The sequence below is a fragment of the Rousettus aegyptiacus genome, unplaced genomic scaffold (assembly GCF_014176215.1).
Source record: "Rousettus aegyptiacus isolate mRouAeg1 unplaced genomic scaffold, mRouAeg1.p scaffold_m13_p_15, whole genome shotgun sequence".
NCBI lineage: Eukaryota > Metazoa > Chordata > Mammalia > Chiroptera > Pteropodidae > Rousettus > Rousettus aegyptiacus.
This window is the reverse complement of record NW_023416290.1, coordinates 60,118,911-60,144,679: the sequence shown is the minus strand read 5'-3', so window position 1 is coordinate 60,144,679 and position 25,769 is coordinate 60,118,911. Positions and strand designations below refer to the sequence as shown.

Here is a 25,769-nt window from a genome sequence, read left to right as displayed (position 1 = left end):
TGGACAGGCGGGCCGGTGGGCAGGTCGGGGTGGGGGTGCTCCCAGGCTTGGTGGCCCTGACCACCCTCCCCTTTTGCAGATGCAGACAGTGCAACAGGAGCAGCGGCTGCAGGAGACCCAGGCCCTGCAGCAGAGCTTTCTGTCCGAAAAAGACAGCCTGTTGCAACGCGAGCGCTTCATCGAGCAGGAGAAGGCCAAGCTGGAGCAACTCTTCCAGGACGAGGTGGCCAAGGCACAGAAGTTGCGTGAGGAGCAGCAGTGGCAGCAGCAGCAGATGGAGCAAGAGAAACAGAAGCTGGTGGCCAGCATGGAGGAGGCCCGGCGGCGGCAGCACGAGGCCGAGGCAGAGCTGCAGCGCTTGGAGCAGCAGCGGCAGCAGCAGGAGGAGCTGCTGGCCCAGGAGAACCAGAGGCTGCGTGAGCGGCTGCAGCGGCTGGAGGAGGAGCACCAGGCGGCATTGGCACATTCGGTGGAGGTGGCTGCCAAAGTCCTGCCGAATGGCCGGGATGCCCCCGATGGCCCAGCCACCGAGGCGGAGCCCGAGCACGCCTTTGACGGTCTGCGGCAGAAGGTGCCAGCGCAGCGTCTGCAGGAGGTGGGTGTCCTGAGCACAGAGGAGCTGCAGCGTCTGGAGCAGGGCCACACCACGGTGGCCGAACTTGCGCAGCGGGAAGATGTGCGTCGCTACCTGCAGGGCCACAGCAGCATCGCGGGGCTGCTGCTGGAGCCGACCGGCGAGAAGCTGAGTGTCTACGCCGCGCTACAGCGGCAGCTGCTCAGCCCAGGCACAGCCCTCATCCTGCTCGAGGCCCAGGCAGCCTCTGGCTTCCTCCTGGACCCTGTGCGGAACCGGCGGCTGACTGTCAACGAGGCCGTGAAGGAGGGTGTGGTGGGCCCTGAGCTGCATCACAAGCTGCTGTCAGCTGAGCGCGCCGTGACCGGCTACAAGGACCCCTACACCGGGGAGCAGATCTCGCTCTTCCAGGCCATGAAGAAGGACCTGATCGTCCGGGACCACGGCATCCGCCTGCTGGAGGCCCAGATCGCCACGGGCGGCGTCATCGACCCCGTGCACAGCCACCGCGTGCCCGTGCACGTGGCCTACCAGCGCGGCTACTTCGACGAGGAGATGAACCGCGTCCTGGCGGACCCGAGCGACGACACCAAGGGCTTCTTCGACCCCAACACGCACGAGAACCTCACGTACCTGCAGCTGCTGGAGCGCTGTGTGGAGGACCCCGAGACTGGCCTGCGCCTCTTGCCACTCACAGATCAGGCTGCCAAGGGTGGCGAGCTGGTGTACACTGACTCAGAGGCCCGAGATGTGTTTGAAAAAGCCACTGTGTCCGCGCCATTCGGCAAGTTCCAGGGCAGGACAGTGACCATCTGGGAGCTCATCAATTCCGAGTATTTCACGGCGGAGCAGCGGCGGGACCTGCTGCGCCAGTTCCGCACGGGCAAGGTCACCGTGGAGAAGATCATCAAGATTGTCATCACTGTGGTCGAGGAGCACGAGCAGAAAGGCCAGCTCTGCTTCGAGGGCCTCCGCGCCCTGGTGCCTGCTGCCGAGCTACTGGAGAGCCGGGTCATCGACCGTGACCTCTACCGCCAGCTGCAGCGGGGCGAGCGCTCAGTGCGCGAGGTGGCCGAGGTGGACGCTGTGCGGCAGGCCCTGCGGGGCACCAATGTCATCGCTGGCGTGTGGCTCGAAGAGGCAGGGCAGAAGCTGAGCATCTACGAGGCCCTGAAGAGAGAACTGTTGACGCCAGAGGTGGCTGTGGCCTTGCTGGAGGCCCAGGCCGGCACCGGGCACATCATTGACCCTGCCACGAGCGCCCGGCTCACGGTGGACGAGGCCGTGCGTGCTGGCCTGGTGGGGCCCGAGCTGCACGAGAAGCTGCTGTCTGCTGAGAAGGCTGTGACAGGCTATAGGGACCCATACTCGGGGCAGAGTGTGTCCCTGTTCCAGGCCCTGAAGAAGGGCCTCATTCCCAGGGAGCAGGGTCTGCGTCTGCTGGATGCCCAGCTGTCCACAGGCGGCATCGTGGACCCTAGCAAGAGCCACCGTGTGTCCCTGGACGTTGCCTATGCCCGGGGCTATCTGGACAAAGAGACCGGTAAAGCTCTGCTGACACCCAGGGACGACACCAAAACCTTCTTCGACCCCAGTGCACAGGAGCCAGTCACCTACAACCAGCTCCAGCAGCGATGCCGGCCCGACCAGCTGACGGGGCTGAGCCTGCTACCACTGTCGGAGAAGGCCGCTCGGGCCCGGCAGGAGGAGATCTACTCTGAGCTCCAGGCCCGTGAGACCTTCCAGAAGGCCACAGTCGAGGTCCCCGTGGGCAGCTTCAAGGGCAGGACGGTGACCATCTGGGAGCTGATCAGCTCCGAATACTTCACGGAGGAGCAGAGGCTGGAGCTGCTGCGCCAGTTCCGCACGGGCAAGGTCACTGTGGAGAAGATCATCAAGATCCTCATCACCATCGTGGAGGAGGTGGAGACCGTGCGGCAGGAGAGGCTCTCCTTCAGTGGCCTCCGCGCCCCGGTGCCGGCCAGCGAGCTCCTGGCCGCAGGGGTCCTCAGCAAAGCCCAGTTCGAGCAGCTCAAGGACGGCAAGACATCAGTCAAAGACCTATCGGAGGTGGGCTCTGTGCGGACGCTTCTCCAGGGCAGTGGCTGCCTTGCTGGCATCTACTTGGAGGACTCCAAGGAGAAGGTGACCATTTATGAGGCCATGAGGCGTGGCCTGCTTAGGCCCAGCACGGCCACACTGCTGCTAGAGGCCCAGGCAGCCACTGGCTTTTTGGTGGACCCCGTTCGCAACCAGCGCCTATATGTCCACGAGGCTGTGAAGGCAGGCGTGGTGGGCCCTGAGCTGCACGAGAAGCTGCTATCGGCTGAGAAGGCCGTCACTGGCTACAAGGATCCCTACTCGGGCAACACCATCTCCCTTTTCCAGGCCATGAAGAAGGGCCTGGTCCTCAGGGACCACGGCATCCGCCTGCTGGAAGCCCAGATCGCCACGGGCGGCATCATCGACCCCGTGCACAGCCACCGCGTGCCCGTGCACGTGGCCTACCAGCGCGGCTACTTCGACGAGGAGATGAACCGCGTCCTGGCGGACCCGAGCGACGACACCAAGGGCTTCTTCGACCCCAACACGCACGAGAACCTCACGTACCTGCAGCTGCTGGAGCGCTGTGTGGAGGACCCCGAGACTGGCCTGCGCCTCCTGCCACTGAAGGGGGCTGAGAAGGTGGAGGTGGTGGAGACCACGCAGGTGTACACGGAAGAGGAGACCCGGAGGGCATTCGAGGAGACGCAGATCGACATCCCAGGCGGCGGGAGCCATGGCGGCTCCACCATGTCCCTGTGGGAGGTGATGCAGTCGGACCTGATCCCTGAGGACCAGCGGGCCCGGCTCATGGCCGACTTCCAGGCCGGCCGGGTGACCAAGGAACGCATGATCATCATCATCATCGAGATCATCGAGAAGACCGAGATCATCCGCCAGCAGAATCTCGCTTCTTATGACTACGTGCGTCGCCGCCTCACTGCTGAGGACCTGTACGAGGCCCGGGTCATCACCCGCGAGACCTACGACCTGCTCCGGCAGGGCACCAAGAGTCTCCGTGAGGTGCTCGAGGCGGAGTCTGCCTGGCGCTATCTCTATGGCACGGGCTGTGTGGCCGGCGTCTACCTGCCCAGCTCCAGGCAGACACTGACTGTCTACCAGGCCCTCAAGAAGGGGCTGCTGAGCGCCGAGGTGGCCCGCTTACTGCTGGAGGCACAGGCGGCCACGGGCTTCCTGCTGGACCCACTAAAGGGTGAGCGGCTGACGGTGGACGAGGCCGTGCGGAAGGGCCTGGTGGGCCCTGAGTTGCATGATCGGCTGCTGTCGGCCGAGCGGGCGGTGACTGGCTACCGTGACCCCTATACAGAGCAGACCATCTCGCTGTTCCAGGCCATGAAGAAGGACTTGATCCCTGCCGAGGAGGCCCTGCGGCTGCTGGACGCCCAGCTGGCCACGGGCGGCATTGTGGACCCGCGCCTGGGTTTTCACCTCCCGCTGGAGGTGGCCTACCAGCGTGGCTATCTCAACAAGGACACGCACGACCAGCTGTCAGAGCCCAGCGAGGTGCGCAGCTACGTGGACCCGTCCACGGACGAGCGCCTCAGCTACACGCAGCTGCTCCGGCGCTGCCGCCGGGACGAGAACAGCGGCCAGCTGCTCCTGCCGCTCTCCGACGCCCGCAAGCTGACCTTCCGCGGTCTGCGCAAGCAGATCACAGTGGAGGAGCTGGTGCGCTCACAGGTCATGGACGAGGCCACGGCGCGGCAGCTGCAGGAGGGCCTGGCTTCTGTCGAAGAGGTCACCAAGAACCTGCAGAAGTTCCTGGAGGGCACCAGCTGCATCGCCGGGGTGTTCGTCGACACCACCAAAGAGCGGCTGTCAGTCTACCAGGCCATGAAGAAGGGCATCATCCGGCCGGGCACGGCCTTTGAGCTCCTGGAGGCCCAGGCAGCCACTGGCTACGTCATCGACCCCATCAAGGGGCTCAAGCTGACCGTGGAGGAGGCCGTGCGCATGGGCATCGTGGGCCCCGAGTTCAAGGACAAGCTGCTGTCTGCCGAGCGCGCCGTCACCGGCTACAAGGACCCCTACTCTGGGAAGCTCATCTCGCTCTTCCAGGCCATGAAGAAGGGCCTGATCCTCAAGGACCACGGCATCCGCCTGCTGGAGGCCCAGATCGCCACGGGCGGCATCATCGACCCCGAGGAGAGCCATCGGCTGCCCGTGGAGGTGGCCTACAAGCGCGGCCTCTTCGACGAGGAGATGAACGAGATCCTGACCGATCCCTCGGACGACACCAAGGGCTTCTTCGACCCCAACACAGAGGAGAACCTCACGTACCTGCAGCTGATGGAGCGCTGCATCACTGACCCGCAGACGGGGCTGTGCCTCCTGCCGCTGAAGGAGAAGAAGCGCGAGCGGAAGACGTCCTCCAAGTCCTCGGTGCGCAAGCGCCGCGTGGTCATCGTGGACCCCGAGACCGGCAAGGAGATGTCGGTGTACGAGGCCTACCGCAAGGGCCTCATCGACCACCAGACCTACCTGGAGCTGTCCGAGCAGGAGTGCGAGTGGGAGGAGATCACCATCTCGTCTTCGGACGGCGTGGTCAAGTCCATGATCATCGACCGCCGCTCCGGCCGCCAGTATGACATCGACGAGGCCATCACCAAGAACCTCATCGACCGCTCGGCGCTGGACCAGTACCGCGCCGGCACGCTCTCCATCACCGAGTTCGCCGACATGCTGTCGGGCAACGCCAGCGGCTTCCGCTCCCGCTCGTCCTCAGTGGGGTCCTCCTCCTCCTACCCCATTAGCCCGGCAGTCTCCAGGACCCAGCTTTCCTCCTGGTCCGACCCCACCGAGGAGACGGGCCCTGTGGCTGGCATCCTGGACACGGAGACGCTGGAGAAGGTGTCCATCACGGAGGCCATGCACCGCAACCTGGTGGACAACATCACGGGGCAGCGGCTGCTGGAGGCACAGGCCTGCACTGGGGGCATCATCGACCCCAACACCGGCGAGCGCATCCCCGTCACCGACGCTGTCAACAGGGGCTTGGTGGACAAGATCATGGTGGACCGCATCAACCTGGCCCAGAAGGCCTTCTGTGGCTTCGAAGACCCACGCACCAAGACCAAGATGTCGGCCGCCCAGGCCCTGAAGAAGGGCTGGCTGTACTACGAGGCGGGCCAGAGGTTCCTGGAGGTGCAGTACCTGACGGGCGGCCTGATCGAACCCGACACGCCCGGTCGTGTGTCCCTCGACGAGGCCCTGCAGCGCGGCACGGTGGACGCCCGCACGGCCCAGAAGCTGCGCGACGTGGGCGCTCACTCCAAGTACCTCACCTGCCCCAAGACCAAGCTCAAGATCTCCTACAAGGACGCGCTGGACCGCAGCATGGTGGAGGAGGGCACGGGGCTGCGGCTGCTGGAGGCTGCCGCCCAGTCCAGCAAGGGCTACTACAGCCCCTACAGCGTCAGCGGCTCCGGCTCCACGGCCGGCTCGCGCACCGGCTCGCGCACCGGCTCCCGGGCAGGCTCCCGCCGCGGCAGTTTCGACGCCACTGGCTCCGGCTTCTCCATGACCTTCTCTTCCTCCTCCTACTCCTCCTCAGGTTACGGCCGGCGCTACACCTCTGGGTCAACGTCCTCCCTGGGGGGCCCCGAGTCTGCCACGGCCTGAAGCCTGCCGCCCCTGCCCCCCGCCCTGCATGTGGCCAGGCTCCCCGCCCAGGCGCTAAGTCTTTGATGTTTCAAGGTGTCTCCCTCCCAAGCGGTGCCTCAAGTTAACCAAAAAGACCAGACTAATATATTAACGTACACGTGCTGTCCAGACAGCCTGTGTCTTGGGGGACAGGGCCGGTCCAGCCACACTGCCCCCTCCAGGCCCTTTCTTCTCTCTGCCTGCCCCTCACCACAGCCAGGTGCCTTGGAGGGTCCAGAGCCAGCCACCAGCCCAGCCCTCCCGCCTTTCCAGGGAGGGGTCTCTTCTGGTGAGGCCCCCCTGCCCTGTAGGCCAGCCCCCCCCCCACGACCAACCACCGAATCTAGCTGCGAGGGCGGCTGTGCCCGGCAGGGCGCGCAGGGCCAGCGTTTTCTCGTGTTTCCAGGACTGACCTCCGGGCCTTGTCGGGGAGGGAGTGGTCCTGGGTTAGCCATCTCTTCTAGCCTGCCCGAGAAGTCCCTCCCCATGGGAAGGTGAGGGTCAGGTCTGCAGAACCAGCCTGGGCCTGGCTCTTACGGAGCCCCCAGCCCCCGACACTGTCCTGAGACCCCAAGCCTCTGGCTTCAGCCTTTTAGCCTCAGCTCCCTAGTAAGTGCCTTCTGTGTCCCGCGCTCACCCCAGGCCCCAAGGACCCAGGCCTGGGGTGGGAGACAGACCCTCCTGGTGAATCTTGGGTGTGCCGGCCCTGGCTGGGTGAGGCTGGGGTTTCTGCCGGCCTTCTGTCCCATGGGCCCCGTGGCTCCTTGAGCCTGGGGTGCTGCCTGCCTGTCCCAGGGAGCCTCATCCCTTCGTTGGGCCTGGGGATGCCGGCCGGATTGCCCATGCTGACCCAGGCAGCCCAGCCCGGTGCCGCCCACCCCTGCCCCACCCAGCTCCTGGCCTTGGTGGCTTTCGCCCCTGCCTCCACCCTCTGACTGAGCTTTGCATGTTCCACTAACCTGGGCAGGCTGCGGGTGGAGGCTCCAGGCTTCTGGCCGCCTCCGTGAGGGCAGAACACTAACCTGACCACGGGTGGGCCTGCGGCGCCCGCCCCAATAAAAGCAATTCCACCCCTCCTATGGGTCTTGTCTGTTCTTGTGTCTTAGGGTGAAGTATGTGTGGGGTACAGGGGCTGCTGCAGCCCCAGGCGCAGAGCTTGGCTGCTGTGTCCTGGCCAGGGGCAGGGAAGAGGGGCCTCGGTGAAGACGCTGGCTGAGGCCACGTGTTTCAGGCCAGGAAAACCCAGACTAAGTAGCCCCGACGAGGTCAGGTCCTGGACGCCCCGGCCCTGCTGTCCGTTCAGGTGATGACCCGTCACTGCCCAGCCCGTCAGGCTGGCTTTCCAGTTGGTGCTTTCCTCCGGGATGTGATGTCACATGCCCCTGTACCAGTCGGTCATCAGCTGTCCCCTCCCGCGCCCCCTGGGGAGGTAAGGTGGTGCCCGTCTCGGCTCCTGCTGCCGACACACTGGCCCCCCGAGCCCTCTTGCTCCTCGTGTTCTCATTTCGGCCCCTCCAGGACTCCCGTGGGAGCACCTGCACAAGGGGCGAGCAGAGCAGCCGCCGCCCCTGAGCAGCTGGCCCTGAGGCCGCACCGATGCTGGGCGCCCGCTCTGCCCCGGGCGGGGGGAGACCAGACCCTCTTCTTGGGGCTGCGCGTCTTGTCGGCCACGCCCCTGCCGGGCTCCGCGCTCCACCGCTTAGGGTTGAAGCTGCCGCGGAAACAGATGCCTCGGATAGCACATCGGTCAGGGTCATCCCTGCCAGGATGGTGACCGCCTGGCGAGGAGCTGCCGCAGCGGCAGCCATAGCTGTAAGCTGAGTGCGATGCTTTCACTCTGTCCCAGGCGGGACCAGGAGCGCGCGTCCCCAGTGGGTGCTGGGGGCCTGGTAGGTGGGCCGTGTACGTTTCCACTCCTGGGTTCCCACATACTGGGGCCAGGACTCAAGGTAACGCCCACATTCTGCGGGACAGCGCCGCAGGCCTACAGGATGTCAACTGCTTCCTCAGGAGGCCGCCCCACATTCTGCCGGCCAGTGGCTTCTGGAGGGTATAGTGTCTCTTGGTCCTGGACCCATGCTGCACCCCCGGGTTCCAGCAGTGTTCTTCATGATAGGTTTTAGAGTAAAAACTGTTACCAGAATATTCCATAACTGTAAAGCAATTTAGCAAGAGGATGTAGTCCAATTTTAATGCATCTAATAACAGTTCTTCAAAACACAAAACCAAAAGTCAGAGAACCCCAAGGAGAAACGGACAAATCTATAGATATCAGCTGTGAACACCCCTTCCTCGGCGATCGAGAGAACAAATGGACGTAAACCCAGTAAAGTTGCAGGAGTCCTGAGCGGCACTCCCGCCAGGGTCGCTTGCTGACGTGGTGGATCTCTCCTCCCAGCCGTAGCAGAATGCATTCTTTTCAAGGTGCATGTGGGGTATTTATTAATACAGACCACATTCTGGGTGATAAAATAAGTCTCAAGAACCTAAAGAGGATTCAGGCAGTGAAATTAAATTAGAAATCAATAGCAAAAAAATATCTGGAAAACCTCCATACTTAGAAATGAAATCATTAGCTTCTAAGTCCTTTGTGGGATGAAGAAATCAAAAAGGGAATTAGTATTTCAAACTGAATAAAAATCACGGTTTGAGAGATGCAGACAAAGCAGTCCTTGGAAATGTATAGCAGTCAGCGCCCACCACAGAGAAGGCCTCAACGCAACGACGTCAGCCCCTCCCCTCAGAAATTAGGAATGGATCTAAGAAGACTAGAAATGAAGACCAGACCAGGGATCAGTGAAACAGAAAATCGAAAAACGATAAGGAAAGGGGGCATCTATGAGATGGATAACTGGCTTTTGAGACAATAACATTAATAAGTCCCTAGCAGAACTTGAGAGGCTACAAACCGTTAGTGTCAGTAATGACAGAAGTGACGTCACCCCAGGCAGTAAAATGATGAAAAAGGAGCACTAGGAACAACTTTGTGTCAGTAACCTGAGTAGCCCTGTAGCTGAAAGAAATTGTATCTGTCATCGAAAATTCTTCCCCAACTATGCTAAACTAAAAAGCTGCTGTGTAACAAAGGAAATCGTCGACAAGGTAAAGAGACAACCATCCAGGTGGGAAAGTGTATTTGCAAGCAACACCTCCGATAAGTGCCTAATATCAAAAATATACAAATAACTCATACAACTCAATAACAATAAAAAATAAATGATCCAGTTAAAAATCAGGCAGAGGACCTGAACAGACTCTTCTCCGAAGAAGACAAATGGCCAAAAAACATGAAAAGATGCTCAACATCGCTAGCTATTAGGGAAATGCAAATCGAAACCACAATGAGATACCATCTCACACCTGTTAGAATGGCTATAATCAACAGGACAAGTAATAACAAGTGTTGGAGAGGACGCGGAGAAAAAGGAATCCTCACACACTGCTGGCGGGACTGCAAGCTGGTACAGCCGCTATGCAAAACGGTGTGGAGGTTTCTCAAAAAAACTAAGAATTGATCTACTATATGATCCAGCAATCCCTCTACTGGGTATTTACCCCAAAGACTTGAAAACTCATCTGAGAAGATATTTACACAACGATGTTCATAGCAGCATTATTCACGGTGGCCAGGACATGGAAGCAACCGAAGTGTCCTACGATAGATGATTGGCTAAAGAAGCTGTGGTACATGTATACAATGGAATATTATCCAGCCATAAAAAGAGATGAAATGCTGCCATTTGTAACAACAGGGATGGACCTCAAGGTAATCGTGCAAAGAGAATTGTCAGACAGAAAAAGTTGAAAATCACATGATATCACTTATATGTGGGATGATCTAAAAGCAACAAATGAATAGGACCAACAGAGACTCATGGACATGAACAATAGACTAGCGGTTACCAGAGGGTTGGGGGGAGGGGGAGGTATGCGGGGTAAAGGGGGTCAAATATGTGGTGACAAAGAAATCTAACTATGGGAGGTGAACACGCAATGTAAATGTACCTATGCCTTACTGTCAGGAGCCATCTTAAGACTAGAGGTCCGCCATTATAAATTACCAGGAAGGTCACGTAGCCGGAAAGAACTTGTTCTTCTTTTTGCATAAGTCACTCAGCACCTTCTAACTAAGCAACAGGAAGCCGCAATACCCGCAGGACAGAACGACGCTGATGCCAGCTGGCCAATCAGATCATGCCATATACTCCTCTTTCCCTAATCAGCCCTACCCCTTTCTCTTATTTCCTGTATAAAAGCAACTGCTGCTCAGAATAAAATTTGAGGCTTGATCAGAACACTGTCTTGCCTCCACTCTTTTCTCTCGTCCGTGTTACCCCTCTTTTCTTTAGGTTGGGTTCTCCTCGGTTCTCCCACCAAATAACCGGTCCCGCGGGCGGGACAGGTGGCGCCCAACGTGGGGCCCGAGTGCAGAACCCTTACCCAGGCGGACTACGAAATAACAGAGGCTGCAGCTCGTTAAGGAGAAGTTTTTCAGAGAAGAAGTTTTTCAGGGAAGACTGCCTTTCACCGCTCATGGAAGGTCCTCGTCTTCGGCTCACCGGAGATCGCCGTCTTCGGTGAGTGTTCATCCGCCTTAGTTTAGTTTCGGCACGGACTGCTAGGATCATAAGTAACAAATTTTAAACGGAGAAAAGAGTTGAGCATAAACTCCCTCTGTCTTCTCTTGGTCCTCTTGTCTTTTCCTTTTTTTTCAAAGGATTTGGGACTTTTCTCTCTAGCCCGCTTCTCGGCACAAGCCGTCCACCCCTGAGGTTAGAGGCTGCTTTTTCTGAGTTGGGAGAATACAGTGTGTCAGTCGACTTTAAGGCAGAAGTCGTCCACTCAGAGGGCATCCCGGTCGTAGACCTCTCCCTCCGCCCTGGAGAGAGCTGTAGGTCTGCGATTCGCCTCTTGAGAAGCCGTGTTGGCGGATTGTACCAACCGACTGCCCACGTCGAGACCTCTGATATAATCCCTCCTCTGGCGCCTCTGTAAAAGAGCCTTGTCTATGCCCAAAGGCACAGCCGGCGGGACGTCCGTAGGCATCGCACCCCAGGGGGTCCGTGTTAGCGGATTGTACTAACCGGCTGCCCACGCGGGAGAGAAGTTAAGTTCCCTTCTCCTCCTTTTTGCCTTGATACCTATGTTCACTTCCTCAGTTCCTATCCCTCTTTCTTTTTAGATAAATAAAACAAAAAGATGGGACAAACCTTGTCCAGAGAAGCACTATTCATAAAAGACTTAAAACGCTCATTCAAGGGACGAGGAATCCGAGTAAAAAAGAAGGATTTAGTCAAATTTTTTCTCTTCATTGATGAAGTCTGTCCCTGGTTCATAGTAAATGGCCCCGAAATCCATCCAAAAAAATGGCAAAAGGTAGGCAGAGACTTAAACGATAAGTTACAAAAGGAAGGCCCTGATGCCGTCCCCGTCGCTGCTTTCTCTTATTGGGGACTAATTCGAGATATTGTAGAAACCGCCTCCGATGACCCCGAAAAACGACAACTCTTGTCAGTAACGGAGTACTGCCTTAAACCGCTGTCTCGCTCAGCATCCGTTGCTCCTCTTCCCACTGAGAAGCCCCCCTCTAGATGTCCCTCAGTCGTTATAGACATGAGCGATCCCTCTCCAACTAAAGGTATATACCCTTCTTTGCCCACAGAACATCCCCCTTCTCCTAAAAGTCCTCTTACCAATCCCTTACTAACTAAAAGACCACTCAATGACCCCTTAGATCCTGGTGATGCCGCCACCTTAGAAGATGAGGCCGTACGATATCGTAACCCAGATTGGCCTTCTACTTGCCCACCCTACAATCCACAGTTCTGTGCGCCTGTTCTGCCATTCCCCGCCTCCAACGGCAACAACCTTTCACAAACCAAAGATAAGCTTGCTGCACAGATGGCCGAGATAGAGAGCAAACTAGCCTCCCTTCAGGCTGCTTTACAAGAGACTGTCCTTACCGCCCAACGCTTGCCCATAAAACCCTCCAAAAACCCCAAACCAAAAACCCTCACCTTCCCTGTCATCACCCGATCCCAACGACCTGAATCTCCCACCTCTAACACCGCTGATCCCCCTGATGCCCCTGAAGGTGGAGAGGACACTGCTGACAATAATGATGAAGAAGAAAGCAGTGACGACGAACTCCCTCCCCCCGCCCCGGAGCGTAGAGAGTTCCATAAATTACAGTTCAAAAACTTAAAAGAACTAAATACAGCTGTCAGGACTTATGGACCCAATGCTCCTTACACCTTATCTGTCCTCGAAACACTGTCTCGAGGGGGACACCTTCTCCCTTGTGAATGGCTCCGCATAGTCCAGGCTGTCCTCACCCGTGGCCAATATCTAACTTGGCGGGCTGATTTCTGTGACCGCTGCCAGACTATAGCCGCTAATAATCTTAAAAATCCCCGCTCTCATTCTTGGACCTTTGAAAAACTTACTGGTCAGGGGACATATGCCACTGAAGAGCGACTACGAAATCTCCCTATTGGACTCCTTTCTCAGACACATAATGCCGCTCTTGGGGCCTGGAGAACTCTTCCTAGTTCTGGCACCCCCACCACACCACTCACCAAGGTTATCCAAGGTCCCCAGGAAGATTACAGTGAATTTGTCAGTCGCCTTCTAGAGGCTGCTGAGCGCGCTCTAGGAAGCGACGCCGCTAATGACAGGTTAGTCAAACAATTGGCTTTTGAAAATGCTAACGCCTCCTGCCGGGCCGTCCTCAGGGGTAAGACCCGGGACAAGACGCTCGATGAAATGCTTCGCTTGTGCCGAGACGTTGATCCATTTACTTCCAAGGTATCTCAGGCCATTCATCTAGCGGTTGGTGCTGCAATCCAGGCCAACCCTGGCCAACAAAAAAATTGTTTCAAATGCGGTCAGCCAGGGCACTTTGCCCGTCAATGCCACGGTTCCCATGACAAACCCAGGGTTCAGGGCCCTTATAATAAAGGACCTTCTCCTCCCTCGACACCTTGCCCTGTTTGCAAAAAGGGCCGACACTGGGCTAGAGACTGCCGCTCCACCACCGACATACTCGGTAACCCCATCACTCGCCAGCAGGGAAACGGGCAGAGGGGCCAGCCCCGGGCCCCTCAGCCAATCCCTTTTCTCAGGGCCTCGGGGAACAGCCAGATAGAACAAACTCAGCCCCTACCCACCTTTCCCCAAAATCAGTCCATTCCCTTTACAGGGCCACCCCAGGAAGCGCAGGACTGGACCTCTGTGCCTCCTCCGACATCATATTAGAGCCCGATAGCGGGACTCAGGTGATCCCCACAGGCGTTTTTGGGCCCCCTCCCCCTAAAACATTTTTTCTTATCCTTGGAAGGGCCTCCTCTACCTTGCAGGGCATCACCATTTTTCCCTCTATTGTTGACAGTGATTATTCCGGGGAGATAAAGATATTAGCCAGTAGCTCCAGAGGCCCACTTTATATACACCAAGGTCAACGCCTTGCTCAGGCTCTACCCCTACCCCTCGACACATCTAATCCTTCCCTAGGGCCTTCCCGAGGGGCGTCTACGCCTGGTTCCTCTGATATTTTTTGGATCCAACAACTTTCTCGAGAACGCCCATACCTCACACTCAAAATCAATGGCAAAAAATTCAAAGGCATCCTTGACACGGGCGCTGACTCTACAGTGCTTGCAAAGGCCTCCTGGCCTTCCTCCTGGCCTTGCCAGCCCTCTCTTACTCATCTTCAAGGCATAGGACCAGCAATGCGTCCCCCGACCAGCCTAATTCCCATATGTAACCAAACCATGACAATCAATCACACATTCTCATATGTGCTTGCTGCTAGTGGCACTTATTTTGCTTGCTCCTCTGGCTTAACCCCATACGTTTTTACATCCCACTTTTTGACCTCTCGCGATTACTGCGTAGTTGTTGTTTTATTCCCCCGATTTTTTTTCCACGACCCTAATACTTTCCTTCAATTCATAGATCCAGATGCCACGTCTCGTAACAAGCGTGAGCCTCTCACTGCTATCACCCTTTCTGTCTTGTTAGGTGTCAGTGCCATAGGAGCAGGCACTGGCATTGCTTCCTTAGTCACTTCCAACAACCAATACTTACAACTTCAATCTCTTATTGACAAAGACCTTAATAACCTCAGAGAAGGAATACAAGACTTAAAAGACTCTGTAGCGTCCCTCTCAGAGGTAGTTTTGCAAAACAGAAGAGGGCTTGATCTCCTCTTCCTCAAAGAAGGGGGCCTTTGCGTGGCCCTCAGAGAAGAATGCTGTTTTTATTCTGATAAGACAGGCCTTGTGCAAAATAGCCTTGACAAGGTAAAAAAGAGTCTAGAAAATAGAAAAAGAGCTAGAGAACAACAAGAGTCTTGGTACCAAAACTGGTTCTCTGCCTCCCCTTGGCTTACCACCTTGCTACCTAGCCTTTTAGGACCTCTTGTAGGCATTTTCTTACTAATCTCATTTGGGCCTTGGGCATTTAATCGTCTTACAACCTTTATCAAAGACCAGGTTGACAATGCAATCAAAAGACCGTTAGAAGTCCATTACCATCGCCTTGCCTCCCAGGAGCCGGTTGACAGCTACAATCAAGAACCGCCCACCGCGCCTGCTGGTCTGCAGTTCTCCCTCCTCGATGAAGAAATAAACCTTCCCTGGTATAGCAGAATATGGCGCTTTATCCGTAGGACCTAGCTCCCGCCCTTCGGGGACGGCCTGGTAACTGGAGACAGGCCCGCCTCTTCCGATATAAAACAAGAGGCCTGGGCACCGAGCTGAGTGCAACGTCTAATAGTGCAAGGGAAGGTCCTTACCTGACCTGCTCCAGAATTCCCTGAGAGCATGCCTGGCTACCTAGAGGTTAGCTGACATCACTCTGCCACTCCCAGCCTTCGGGAGGAGTCAGGCCACTGCTCCCTCACTCGGTTAAAGCTCACCCCCAAGACGCAGAGGCTGGTAGTCAAAGACGGGTAAGAATCCCTCAGGGCTGGGACCAACCTAAGACAGGGCATGATTGCATGACTTTCATGTGCCGATGACGGGTAAGGCCCAGACTGGTGAGGGGTCGCCTAAGACAGGCACAGTCTATCTGCGCCTCAGCAAAAAAGGCTTTGGCATTTTAAGAAATAAAAAAGGGGGAGATGTCAGGAGCCATCTTAAGACTAGAGGTCCGCCATTATAAATTACCAGGAAGGTCACGTAGCCGGAAAGAACTTGTTCTTCTTTTTGCATAAGTCACTCAGCACCTTCTAACTAAGCAACAGGAAGCCGCAATACCCGCAGGACAGAACGACGCTGATGCCAGCTGGCCAATCAGATCATGCCATATACTCCTCTTTCCCTAATCAGCCCTACCCCTTTCTCTTATTTCCTGTATAAAAGCAACTGCTGCTCAGAATAAAATTTGAGGCTTGATCAGAACACTGTCTTGCCTCCACTCTTTTCTCTCGTCCGTGTTACCCCTCTTTTCTTTAGGTTGGGTTCTCCTCGGTTCTCCCACCAAATAACCGGTCCCGCGGGCGGGACACCTTACTGTTAAAGTGTATAGCCGAAACTTGCTGGATTTCATTAACTAATGTCACCGTAAAAAAAAAAAAAATTCAAATAATTTAAAATAAAATGAAATAAAATTCTTCCCCAAACAAGCCCCAGGCCCAGGTGGCTTTACTGGGGGGATTTTCCCCAACACAGAAGGAAAGAATGACACCAACTCTGCAGGAAACCCTCCCAGATATTGAAGAGGGAGCATCTCACCCAGGCGGAGGGCATCTCGGTGGCACCTGCCGCCAGCATCGCACGTTATGGGGAAAGACCGGATGCTTTCTTCCTGGGATCACCCTGGGGGTTCTGGCGAGTGTCGGCGACCGGGGGAAGAGAGAAAACGCATCCCTACTGGAAAGGAAGAAGTGAAACTCTTTATTCACCAAGGACACGATTGTCTGTGTGGGAAATCTAACAGATACTGAGGGGAAAAAGCTGCCAGACCTTTGCGATGAGCTTGGCAGGATTGTGGGGTCCAAGGTCGAGACGCAAAAGTCAGTCGTCTTCCATTGCAACAACGAACCTTCAGAAATTGAAATTTAAGAGATTATTTTAAAATAGCGTCAAAAATAAGAAGAGCTTAGGAACCATCCTGACAAAAGATGACTCCTGAGAGGAAGCTTCTCAGTCGGCCTGGAAAGGCCTCGCTTGCAGGTCGGGCCCTGCGACGTGAAGACCCTCCATCCCCAGATCACGCCGCTGCGTCCGCGCGGCCCAGGCGGGATCCCGGCAGGTTGCTTGGTTTTCTTTTTCCTTTTTTTTTAGAAATTGACAAGCAGATGCTACGTTACCATGGAAACGCAAAGGATCAGGAATGGCCGCAACAACCTGGAATGCGAAAGGCAAATTTTGAGGAGTCACACACCACCTGACCTTAAGACTTCCTGTCGTCCGCTGCTCAGCAGGCCGTGGGATTGGTGTCCCCACAGGCAAAGAGGTCATGGGTCTGCAGACAGGACCATGTCTGTATTGCCGTTTGATTTTAAAGAAGAGTGCAAAGGTAGCTCAGGGGAGCAAGGACGATCTTGTCACACATGACGCCAGAACTGCTAAATATACGCAAAAACATGGAACTCACGCCGTCGAAAACGAACTCAAAACGAATCACAGTTGAACTAAAACGGTTAAAAAAAAAAAACATACAAGAAAAATCTTTGTGATTTTTTTGGTTGGGCAAAAATTTCTTAGGTATAATACCATAAAGCATGACACATAGAAGAAAAAATGGATAAATTTGACTTCTTTAAAATTAAAGAATTCACTGTGAAGTGAATTTTTAAAAAAGCCACGGACTGGGGAAAGATACTTGTAAATCACATAACCGATTAAACACACAAACAAACAACCTTATATCCAGAATACACAAAGAACACTCAACACTCAATAAAAGAAAACAACCCAGTTTTCAAATGGGCGGAAGTTTCGATCAGACACTTTATCCGTGAGGACACGTGGATGGGGCGCAGAGCGACCGTTAGGGAGACAAAGCTGCAGTGAGGTAACGTGACGCCCGCCGGAAAGCCCGAAGTTCAAGGGCTGAGCGCGTCACGTGCTGGCGATGATCCGGAGCCGCTGGCCTTGCAGCGAAGCTGGCGGAAGGCAAAGGGTTGGAGGGCTGTGGGAAGGACGGGCCAGGCCCGGACGCGGCCGGCCCGGGGCGCGGCGTTCCCCCAGCAGGAAGCGCCCGGCGGCCACACAGGCACCATTATTCAGCAGCTTCACCCGTGACGGCCTGAAACCAGAGAGCGGCCAAGCCCGTCAGCAGGTTGGCGGGTGACACACTGGTATATTCTCACGGCGCCGCACAACTAGGCGACAAAAAAGAATGGGTCGCTGACCTCCGCAACGACATTGGTGCGTCAAAACCATCAGGCGGAGTGCAAGAGCCCAGACCGAAAGCATGTGTGCACACAGACACACGTGCATGTGTGCGCGCACACATGCACACACGCGCACACAAGTGCGCCCCGTTCGATTCCATTTATATAAAATCCTGGGAAGTGCAAAGCGGCCTGTCGGAGCGGAACGGGGGCCCGTGCTTGCCGGTGGGGCGGGAGGGGCCAGAGGGGGCGACCAGGGGCCGGGGGAGACTCCGGGGTGGATGGAGATGGTTTCATGGCGTGAACATAAGGAAGTCAACACGTATTTAAAACCGACTCCTGCAGCCCAGCACCGTCACAAATAGGTGTCTAGTCAGAAAGTCGTACACGTGGGCTGGAGATGTGGCCAGTCCCCCACATTCTCGGATGGAAGGTGGCGCTGGCGGTCGACCACGCAACCCGAACCGCCTCCAGCGGCGAGAGACGCACACGCGGGGACAAGGTGAAAATGGAAGAGAAGAGGCGGCCGCCCAGAGGCGCGTGAGGTGCCTGGGGCCGCCCGAGTTCAGCGTTTTCGTGCCTCCGTGGTTTCCAGATGAGGCTGGAGGTTCCGATGGCTCTGGCCGTTGTCAGCGGTCATGTGGAGGGTGCACAGGGTGCCAGGCGGGGCGGTCCTGACGGGAAGCAGGGTGGCTGCGGAGAACAGAACAAAGGGGCCATTAACGACACGGCCGGGCGGGCGGCCTGCCCTGGACGGCGGCCAGGCGGCCCCTGCCGACTTGCCGGCACTCGTAGCGGCCGCGTGAGGCGGGTCGGCTGGGCGCTGCCGGTCCTGCCAGGGCGAGACGGGTTTCTCCACCCAGTTTCCGAGGGTGTTTTATCTGCCGTTCATGCGCCTGGGTCTATAAAGTCCCCAGGGACAACTTTTCTTGTCAAAGCAGCTGGCCCCAGTCAGGAGCACACGGAGGCCCGGACGTTTGGAAGCCCAGTGCTGGTCACACTCGTGCTGGCAGACAGGGGCCGGAGTCCCCAGGACATACTCTGTCTGTGGTTCAGGGACTGCGACGGTGCACAAAGCCTGGCCCCCCCATGCTGACCGTGCCCACTGCTGGCCATGGGCCTGGCATGCGGCGGGGCGGCCTGTGGGCAGGAGGCCGCTCCACGTGCCCAGTGAGTAGCACGTCCGTGTCCCGAGGGTCTCTCGGGGACAGCCCCAGCTCCCAGGGTGGTACCTCTGGTGGCACTGGCGGGCCCGCTCGCCGTAGGCGGAGGGACCTGGGTGTCTTGTCCCCCGAGCTCTCACCGCCAGCCCTTTGCCCTGCAAGGTCCAGGGACGGCACCGTCCCTGGGCTCCCCCCAGGCTCGGCATGACGGGCGACAGAGCTCGGACATGGAAGATGGTGACGGCCGCACCTTTGGAACACGTGTGATGCCCACTTACAAATGGCCAAGATACATACGAAATGTTGAAAACAACCTAAATTTCCAAGGGTTGGAGAATCGTTAAACCCATTGTTAAATTGCGGGGGAATCAAGCATTTTTCCCACTTTTCCAGCTAGGACTCTGGGTGGCGACACCGGGCAAGATGGACGTTCGTCCCCGCGGACATGCTGCAGCCAGGAAAGGGGACGGGGCGGCGGGCGAGGATGCCGACATGCCACGGGAGGCACTGGCACCACGAGCCTCCGTCCCGATCTGACGCACTTCAGGGCCTTCCGGGGGCACCTCCCCGCCACGCGCCAGGACCCGGGGGGGGCTGGGGGTGGCGTCACAGAAGGGCCCCCGGGAGCAGAGTGCCCATGAATTGCTGGCTTCGAGTCCCCTGGACAGCCACACCCTGGGGACCCATAGCTCAAAGGACCCTTGGCCAGGTGGAGACAGGGCTAAAGCTCCACGTGCTGGGGGAAGCCTTCTTTCCCACACTGGTGAGGACAGGGGACGTCTCTGATCTGAGGACACTGGACCATGGGGTGGGGATGCATGGTCCTTCGCATCCCTGGTTGGGACTGCGGGCCACGCCCCACTCAGCCCTGTGCCCTCAAGAAGCTGAGACTGTCCCGGCCCCTGTGTGAGACGGGGTGTGGAGCAGATCCACCGGCTGTGACATCTGCATTCGGGTGGAAAAGGCTCAGCGTATGGGATGTGACTGTCTGGTCCTCCCTGTCCCACCTCTTTGTCTCTCTCTGAGATTGTTCACGATGAGTTCGAGCCAGGAGGAGGGTCGCCGTTGTTTAGATGGCTGTCTCCTATTCTCACTGTAATTCGTTTCATCATGGCTTCTTGGCATCCCGCAAAGGTGGCTGCAAAGGCGGAGAGCCATCACGAGGGCTCTCCAGCAGGTGGCAGCAACGTGTCACGTTCTCACAAAAATCCGCATTTCTCGCCAGCCTGCTGACGGAGGGAGGGGCGGGAGCTTGGTGGGCGAGCCCGCATACAGCAGCGTTAACGGAAGCGAGGTACCGAGGAATCAGTTTAACCACAGACGCGCAAGGCTTGCACACCGAAACCGTAAAACGGCGTCGAAAGAGACGGGATGGGGTTGAGCAAACGGAAAGGTTTCCATGTTTGTGGCCTCGAAGACTTCGCACTGTTAAATCTCACTGCTCCCAGCGGACCTGGGGGGCTCCGAGTTCCAACTGTCATCCTTCCTTCCTTCTTTCCTTCCTTCCTTCCTTCCTTCCTTCCTTCCTTCCTTCCTTCCTTCCTTCCTTCCTTCCTTTCTTCTTTCCTCTCTCTTTCCTTCCTTCTTTCCTTTTTTTTTTTTCTTTTTCTTCTTTCGCTGACAAGCTGATCCTAAAATTCTTATGAAATTGCAAGAGACCCAGAATTGCCAAAACAATCTTGGAGGAAAATAAATTGGAGGACTCACACTTCTCAATTTAAAAATTCACTACAAATTTTGTAGCAAAATTTACTACAAAGGCTTAGATACTTTTCACAAGTCAGACTGTGGTACCGGCATAAGGGTGGACCTATAGATCGATGGAAAAGAACTAAGAATCCAGAGATAAACCCAGACATCTATGATCATTTGGTTTTAAAGGAGGGTGCCAGGACCATCCAATGGGAAAAGGATGAACTTTTTAACAAATGTAGCTGGGACCACTGGGTGTCCACCTGCAAAAGCATGAAGCTGGACACCCACTTCACATCACATACAAACATTAACCCAAAATGGACCAGACACCTAAATGTAAGAGCTAAACTATTAAACTAAAACTTTTAAGCTTCGAGCTAAAACTATAAAGCTTTTAGAGGAAGACATAGGCGTGAATTTTTTGCCTTAGAAAGGATTTCTTACATAAGACATCGAATGCGTAAGCGACTGTAGACAAAGTGGATGAGTGAGATTTCATCAACACCGCCCTTCACGGGACACCATCGAGAAAGTGGAAGGACAACACAGAGTCGGGGGAAGACTTAGACGTCATCTGTCTGGTTCGTGACTCGTACCTAGAATCCATAAAGGACGCTTCTAACTTAACAGTAGAGACAAGTAACACTTTCGAGCAGGCAGAGGATTCGAGAAGACGTTTTTCCAGAGGAGATGCACGAATGGCTACTAAGCCCATGGAAAGATGCTCAGTGTCGTTGGCCGCTCGGGACACAAATCAAAATGGCAACGAGGCGTCGGCTCTTGGCTGCTCGGTGGGGTGGGGCGGGATTTCGGGGGGACAGAACAGGAAGTGACCAATGCCCGCGAGGTCGGGGACACACGGGGCCTTCGCAGGCTGCCGGCGGCCACTCCGGTGCAGCGAGCAGTCCCACCGCCTCTCGGGTCGCCGAGCCGGCGTTACCGCGGGCCCGGCCCGGCTCCCAGGGACTGCAGAGCCGCTGCCAGAGACCCGAAAGCCCCGGGCGTGCACGCGGGGGTCCCGAGCGTCGTTCACAACTGCTGAGAGCGGAAGCGGCCCAAAGTCTGCCGAGCGATGCACAGGTAAAGAGAACGTGGCTCCTGCGAACACGGGAGCGTCACTCAGCCACGACCGGGCCGGAACCCGAGACACGCCGCCTCGCAGGCCGCACAGGGAGCCGGGCCCCGGAGCACGTGCCTGGATCCGCAACGCGAGGCTCCCCAGAATGCCCGGCCCCCGCTGTATTTACTGGTCTCCGAGAGCCTCTCGCCGTCTTCGCATTTGGGCCTGCGCATCTCCGGGGAGGGCCCATCGCCTGCGGGGTTCGAACGTCTCGACTCCCCAGCGCCCCCGTCTACGTCTGTGGTCGCGTCCCCTTCGCTCGTCATCATTCTACGTTTCACATCTTCGCTGAAGGTCTGTCTGTCCGGCTCAGAGCCGCTGCTGCCCTGGGCGCTGGCTGCTGTCGGGGCCGCAGGGGGCCAGGCCGGGGGCCCGGGCAGGCCCCGTCCTGTCCCCCTGCCTGCCCAGGCCACAGCCGCCCCCACGGCTTCTGCGGTCCTGACACGGGTCTGGGGCTCCTCCCCGCTCTGTTCCAGGAGCCCCTCCAGGGCTGATTAGCAGGGGGGTCGGCAGCCCCAGCCGTGAGGCACACGTGCAGCGGCGGCTGGGAGGGTCCGGGGAGTTCTCGGGGTGCTTTGTGGGCGGAGGGGTGCGAAGGTGGGTCGGGACCTGGGATAGCTCCATCACGCCCCCCACAGCTCACACTGCTCTGCCTCATCGGCCTCTGATTGCTACAGAGACGACAGGACCCCATCTGCCAGGAACGGGTGTCAGGGGCCACGGCCCACGAGGGGCCCGTGAGCTGCGTGGGAACCGATGGCTGTTGCGGCTGCCCGCCACGGCCCCAGGGCCGGCCACTCGGAGCGGGGTTGTGGGTGATGGGTCTCTCTAGAGGGCGGACAAGTAGATGCTCAGACTTCAGGCAATGGCTGGGCACCGGCCTGAGAGAACTCTGTGTCTCAGGACTGAGCGCTGCAGGTGGCCCCTGCGGAGAGGCCCAGGGGACCGGGCGGCAGCGGGCCCTTGCCCTCTTCAGTCCCACAGCCCAGAACTCTCTCCACAGCATCCTGGACACCTTCCTTCCGTCTCAACGGCTGCTTGGTATTTGGAATGTGCATGACTTGCAGGTGACCCGTGGCTTCTGCAGCAGCCCTTGATGTGTGAGTCATGTCTAGACACCTGGCCTTGCTCTGCAGGCAGCACTGGGTGACCTTGTGCGAAGTCCATGCTCCTGGGGGCAGGAAAATCCTTGGCACCGGAAGAGTGGCCGCTGAACGGACTCCTGACTTGGGCTGAAACCACCACGTCATTCCTCACGGGGCTGCTTCGCTTTGCCCGTTGCGGGGGAGACAGCTGGCAGGGGTCCCCTTGGCCACCTGCTCCTTCTGGCCATGGAGGTCCCCCGCTCAGGCTCTGCGGCTGGTCCGGGCTGCCTCAGGACACGGTCACTGTGGCAGTGTCTGGTGTCCCTAGGAATTCGGGCCTGCGTGGAGCCCACACGAGCCCTACAAGGAGGGTCCCAGCACAGACCCCGAGCCATGCCCCTCAAATGCAACCTGTCCCCTTTGAGGACCAGCCTGAAGCCTGACCAGCAACACCGGGGACCTGGGCCCTCCCTCGGCTGCCATCATAGCCTGGGGGTCACCGATTTGCTGGCCACAAAGCTGGGCAGCTCCACCTTCTGGAGAGGACAGTGTGAGTGGAAGAGCAAGTCCCAACTAGCAAGCCAGGTGCATGAGCAGGTGGCCCCGCCTCCAGGCGTAGGCTCCATCCTGCTGCCCTCCCTTCTCACCTCACCTTGGCCTCAGGCGCACACACCTGCCACCAGACAAGGGGATGGGGGGACTTTAAGCCTACAGAGGACTCTGCCCAGTGTCTCGCCCCCACTGGGAAGACAGCCTGCGGCCCCCCGGGGTCCAGGAGCGCAGCAGAGCTGTGAGCCTGTTCTGAGGGTGAAGTCCAGGTCAGGCGGGAAGGCCACAGGAGGGGCTGGGCGCCACGGTGGCAGCATGGAACCCGCCCAGGTCACTCTGCTCGGGCACCTCCATGCCCGACTGGATTCGCTGGTCTGTTCGGCTTTAACTGTGTGCCCACCGTGTGCCTGGCACTGTGACGGGCTCTGGAGGTCCGGAGGTGGCCGTGGGAGGGCCTCCTGCGGACCCCAAGGCAAGGATCTGGGGGAAAGTGACTTACCTGTTGGGAAGTGAAACCAGAAAAGCCATGGGCAGCGGGGGAAGCGCACAGGGCCGAACTCCGAGGTGAGGTCGGCTCCGGCTGCCTGCTCGCACCGGCGCCCGCCCGAGCTGGCTTTCGGCTGTTGGCCCGTGTGCCCTGAGGCCCCCGGCTCTCTGCAGCCATCCACGTGAGGCCTCTTGCTTTTTGTCACTCCTGTCACAGGAGTGGCAGATGGAGCGGGGAGGGCCACTGTCCGGCGAAGCCCACAGAGGGCAAGGGACACGTCCTCAGGGAATGGCCCTCCCCCAGGTGTCCCCGTCAGGGGCTGGGGCACCGCTCGTCTTGATGGGGGTCGCCCCAGGGAACTTGAGTTCACACACGGGTTCGTCCGTGTTCACGGGCTGAGCAGGCGGGGCCGCGGGCTTGGGCTCGCCGGCGTCTGTGTGCAGGACGCGGCAGGGTCGCGGGGCGTGCGGGGACGTGACAGCGCCTGCCCCCGTCCAGCCCTTGCGTGGCTCAGACCCCCTCACCCCCCACGTTGAGCTCAGAACCGCGGCTGCCGTGATTTCTGCGAAAATAACACAGACTTCAAAGAGGAGGGTTGCCCCTCCCTGGTCCCACGGTTGGTCCCAAAGCCACGACTGACCGTTCCATCCCATTCCTGGCTGGTGGCCTGTCTGGAGGGTGACCCAGGCCTCCGAGAGATCAGAGGCCAGGCTAGGCGGGTGTCATGGTGGCTACACTGGCTGTGTACGGGCTGGGCCTGGGTCACCAGCGACATCCAAAGGGACTTCTGAGCCCAAACGCCCTTTGCAGAACGCAGCACCAAGAGGACAGAGCAGCGTGGCCGGGCTGCGGACCCCGCCGCGCCAGAGGGCGCCCGGCCCTGGCTTCTCGCGCAGGGGAGCTGAGTCCCGCGTCCGCCGAAGCCACCTCCCGCGAGGTTCTCTGTCGCCAGCGACACCGGCCATTGCAGCTGATGAGAAGTTGGGTCAAGGGATGGACTCTCCTGGCCGCGGCCTGAGACCGAGTGGGCGGAGGGCACAGGCCTCGCCCCGCTCCGAACGTGGACTCCCAGCTCCGTGTTCACTACGGCTGCCCGTGGCCCCAGGGGGGTGGGCGGGCGACTCTGTGGCCCTGGAGGGACAGGCTGCGAACAGACCCAGTGCGCACGGCCCTCCGGGGGCTGTGCTGGCAGTGAGGCCCGCAGCGGGCAAGGATGCTGGGAGCCATTCACCCACCGGGCGGCCCAGGCCACTTGCCAAGGGCCTTTTCTTGGTCTCCTGCAGGAGAACACAGTTTCCTCTTTGTCTTTCTCTCTGGAGCTGGTGCCATGCGGGCAGCCAGCCCAGGGGACAGCGTCCATGCCGCAGTCAGTCCCAGCTGTCCCGGCTTCCCTGCGTTTTAGGCCAACGACCTCCCTCCCTCTCTCCCTCCCTCTCTCAGAGCCAGTTCGGGTTGGGTTTCCGGTGACCGACAGGCTCTTAGGGTCTGCCTGTCCCTCCGTGGGGCCGCAGGGTGCTCTGTCTGGGCCTGCCACATGGCCATGTCTTCTCCGCCTGGGACGGGGCGCAGGTCCCTGGGACTTCCGGTTCTCCCAAGCTCTCCGGGCCTCTCTGTTGCCAGACACACGTTCCAACCACCGCTGCCGCGTGCCGTCTCCCTAGCAAACCTCTGTGTCGGTAAAGATGCACGCCCTCGCCCATCCGGGAGGCGGCACACGGGCCTCCGCCTGAATCAGCCGCTCCCCGCCTTCGGCCCCGCCTGCCGGGGCGCGGAGCCCCCCGCCGTGGGAAAGGCGCGGGCCTGGTCTGGCCTCGGCTCAGGCCCGGTGGCAGCAGGTCCCACCCGGCCCCCTCCTCCAGTTCCTGTGGCATCTCAGCTCCCTCCTGCTCCGGGCCACACGGCGCCACCTGGCCACAGCCAGCTCGTCCAGGCCGGCTCCAGCCGGGCCGGCCGCCGGCCCCGGTTGCCACCGCCACACATGCCACCGCGTGTGCACCACATTCCCCCCAACGAGGGCTGGGAGCTGCCGCCGTGCAGCCGGGTGGG

The 25,769-nt window shown here is 58.3% G+C and overlaps 1 protein-coding gene and 1 long non-coding RNA gene across 19 annotated transcripts in view; one reads left to right on the top strand and one right to left on the bottom strand.

Moving 5' to 3' along the window:
• Window positions 1-7,359, top strand: part of PLEC (plectin) — a 51,000-nt gene extending 43,641 nt beyond the window's left edge. For all 18 annotated transcript variants that reach the window (XM_036233172.1, XM_016131831.2, XM_016131850.2 and 15 more), the window contains one exon: window positions 80-7,359. In XM_036233172.1, coding sequence (XP_036089065.1) covers window positions 80-6,259 — 6,180 coding nt within the window. In that variant the 3' untranslated portion in view covers window positions 6,260-7,359. The remainder of the gene's footprint in view (window positions 1-79) is intronic.
• Window positions 7,360-9,897: 2,538 nt separating this feature from the next.
• Window positions 9,898-25,769, bottom strand: part of LOC118612031 — a 21,502-nt gene continuing 5,630 nt past the window's right edge. Inside the window, exons 2-4 of the long non-coding RNA XR_004954693.1 lie at window positions 16,249-18,317; window positions 16,018-16,152; window positions 9,898-9,933 (exon numbers count right to left, since the gene is read on the bottom strand). This is a non-coding gene — a long non-coding RNA (uncharacterized LOC118612031). The remainder of the gene's footprint in view (window positions 9,934-16,017; window positions 16,153-16,248; window positions 18,318-25,769) is intronic.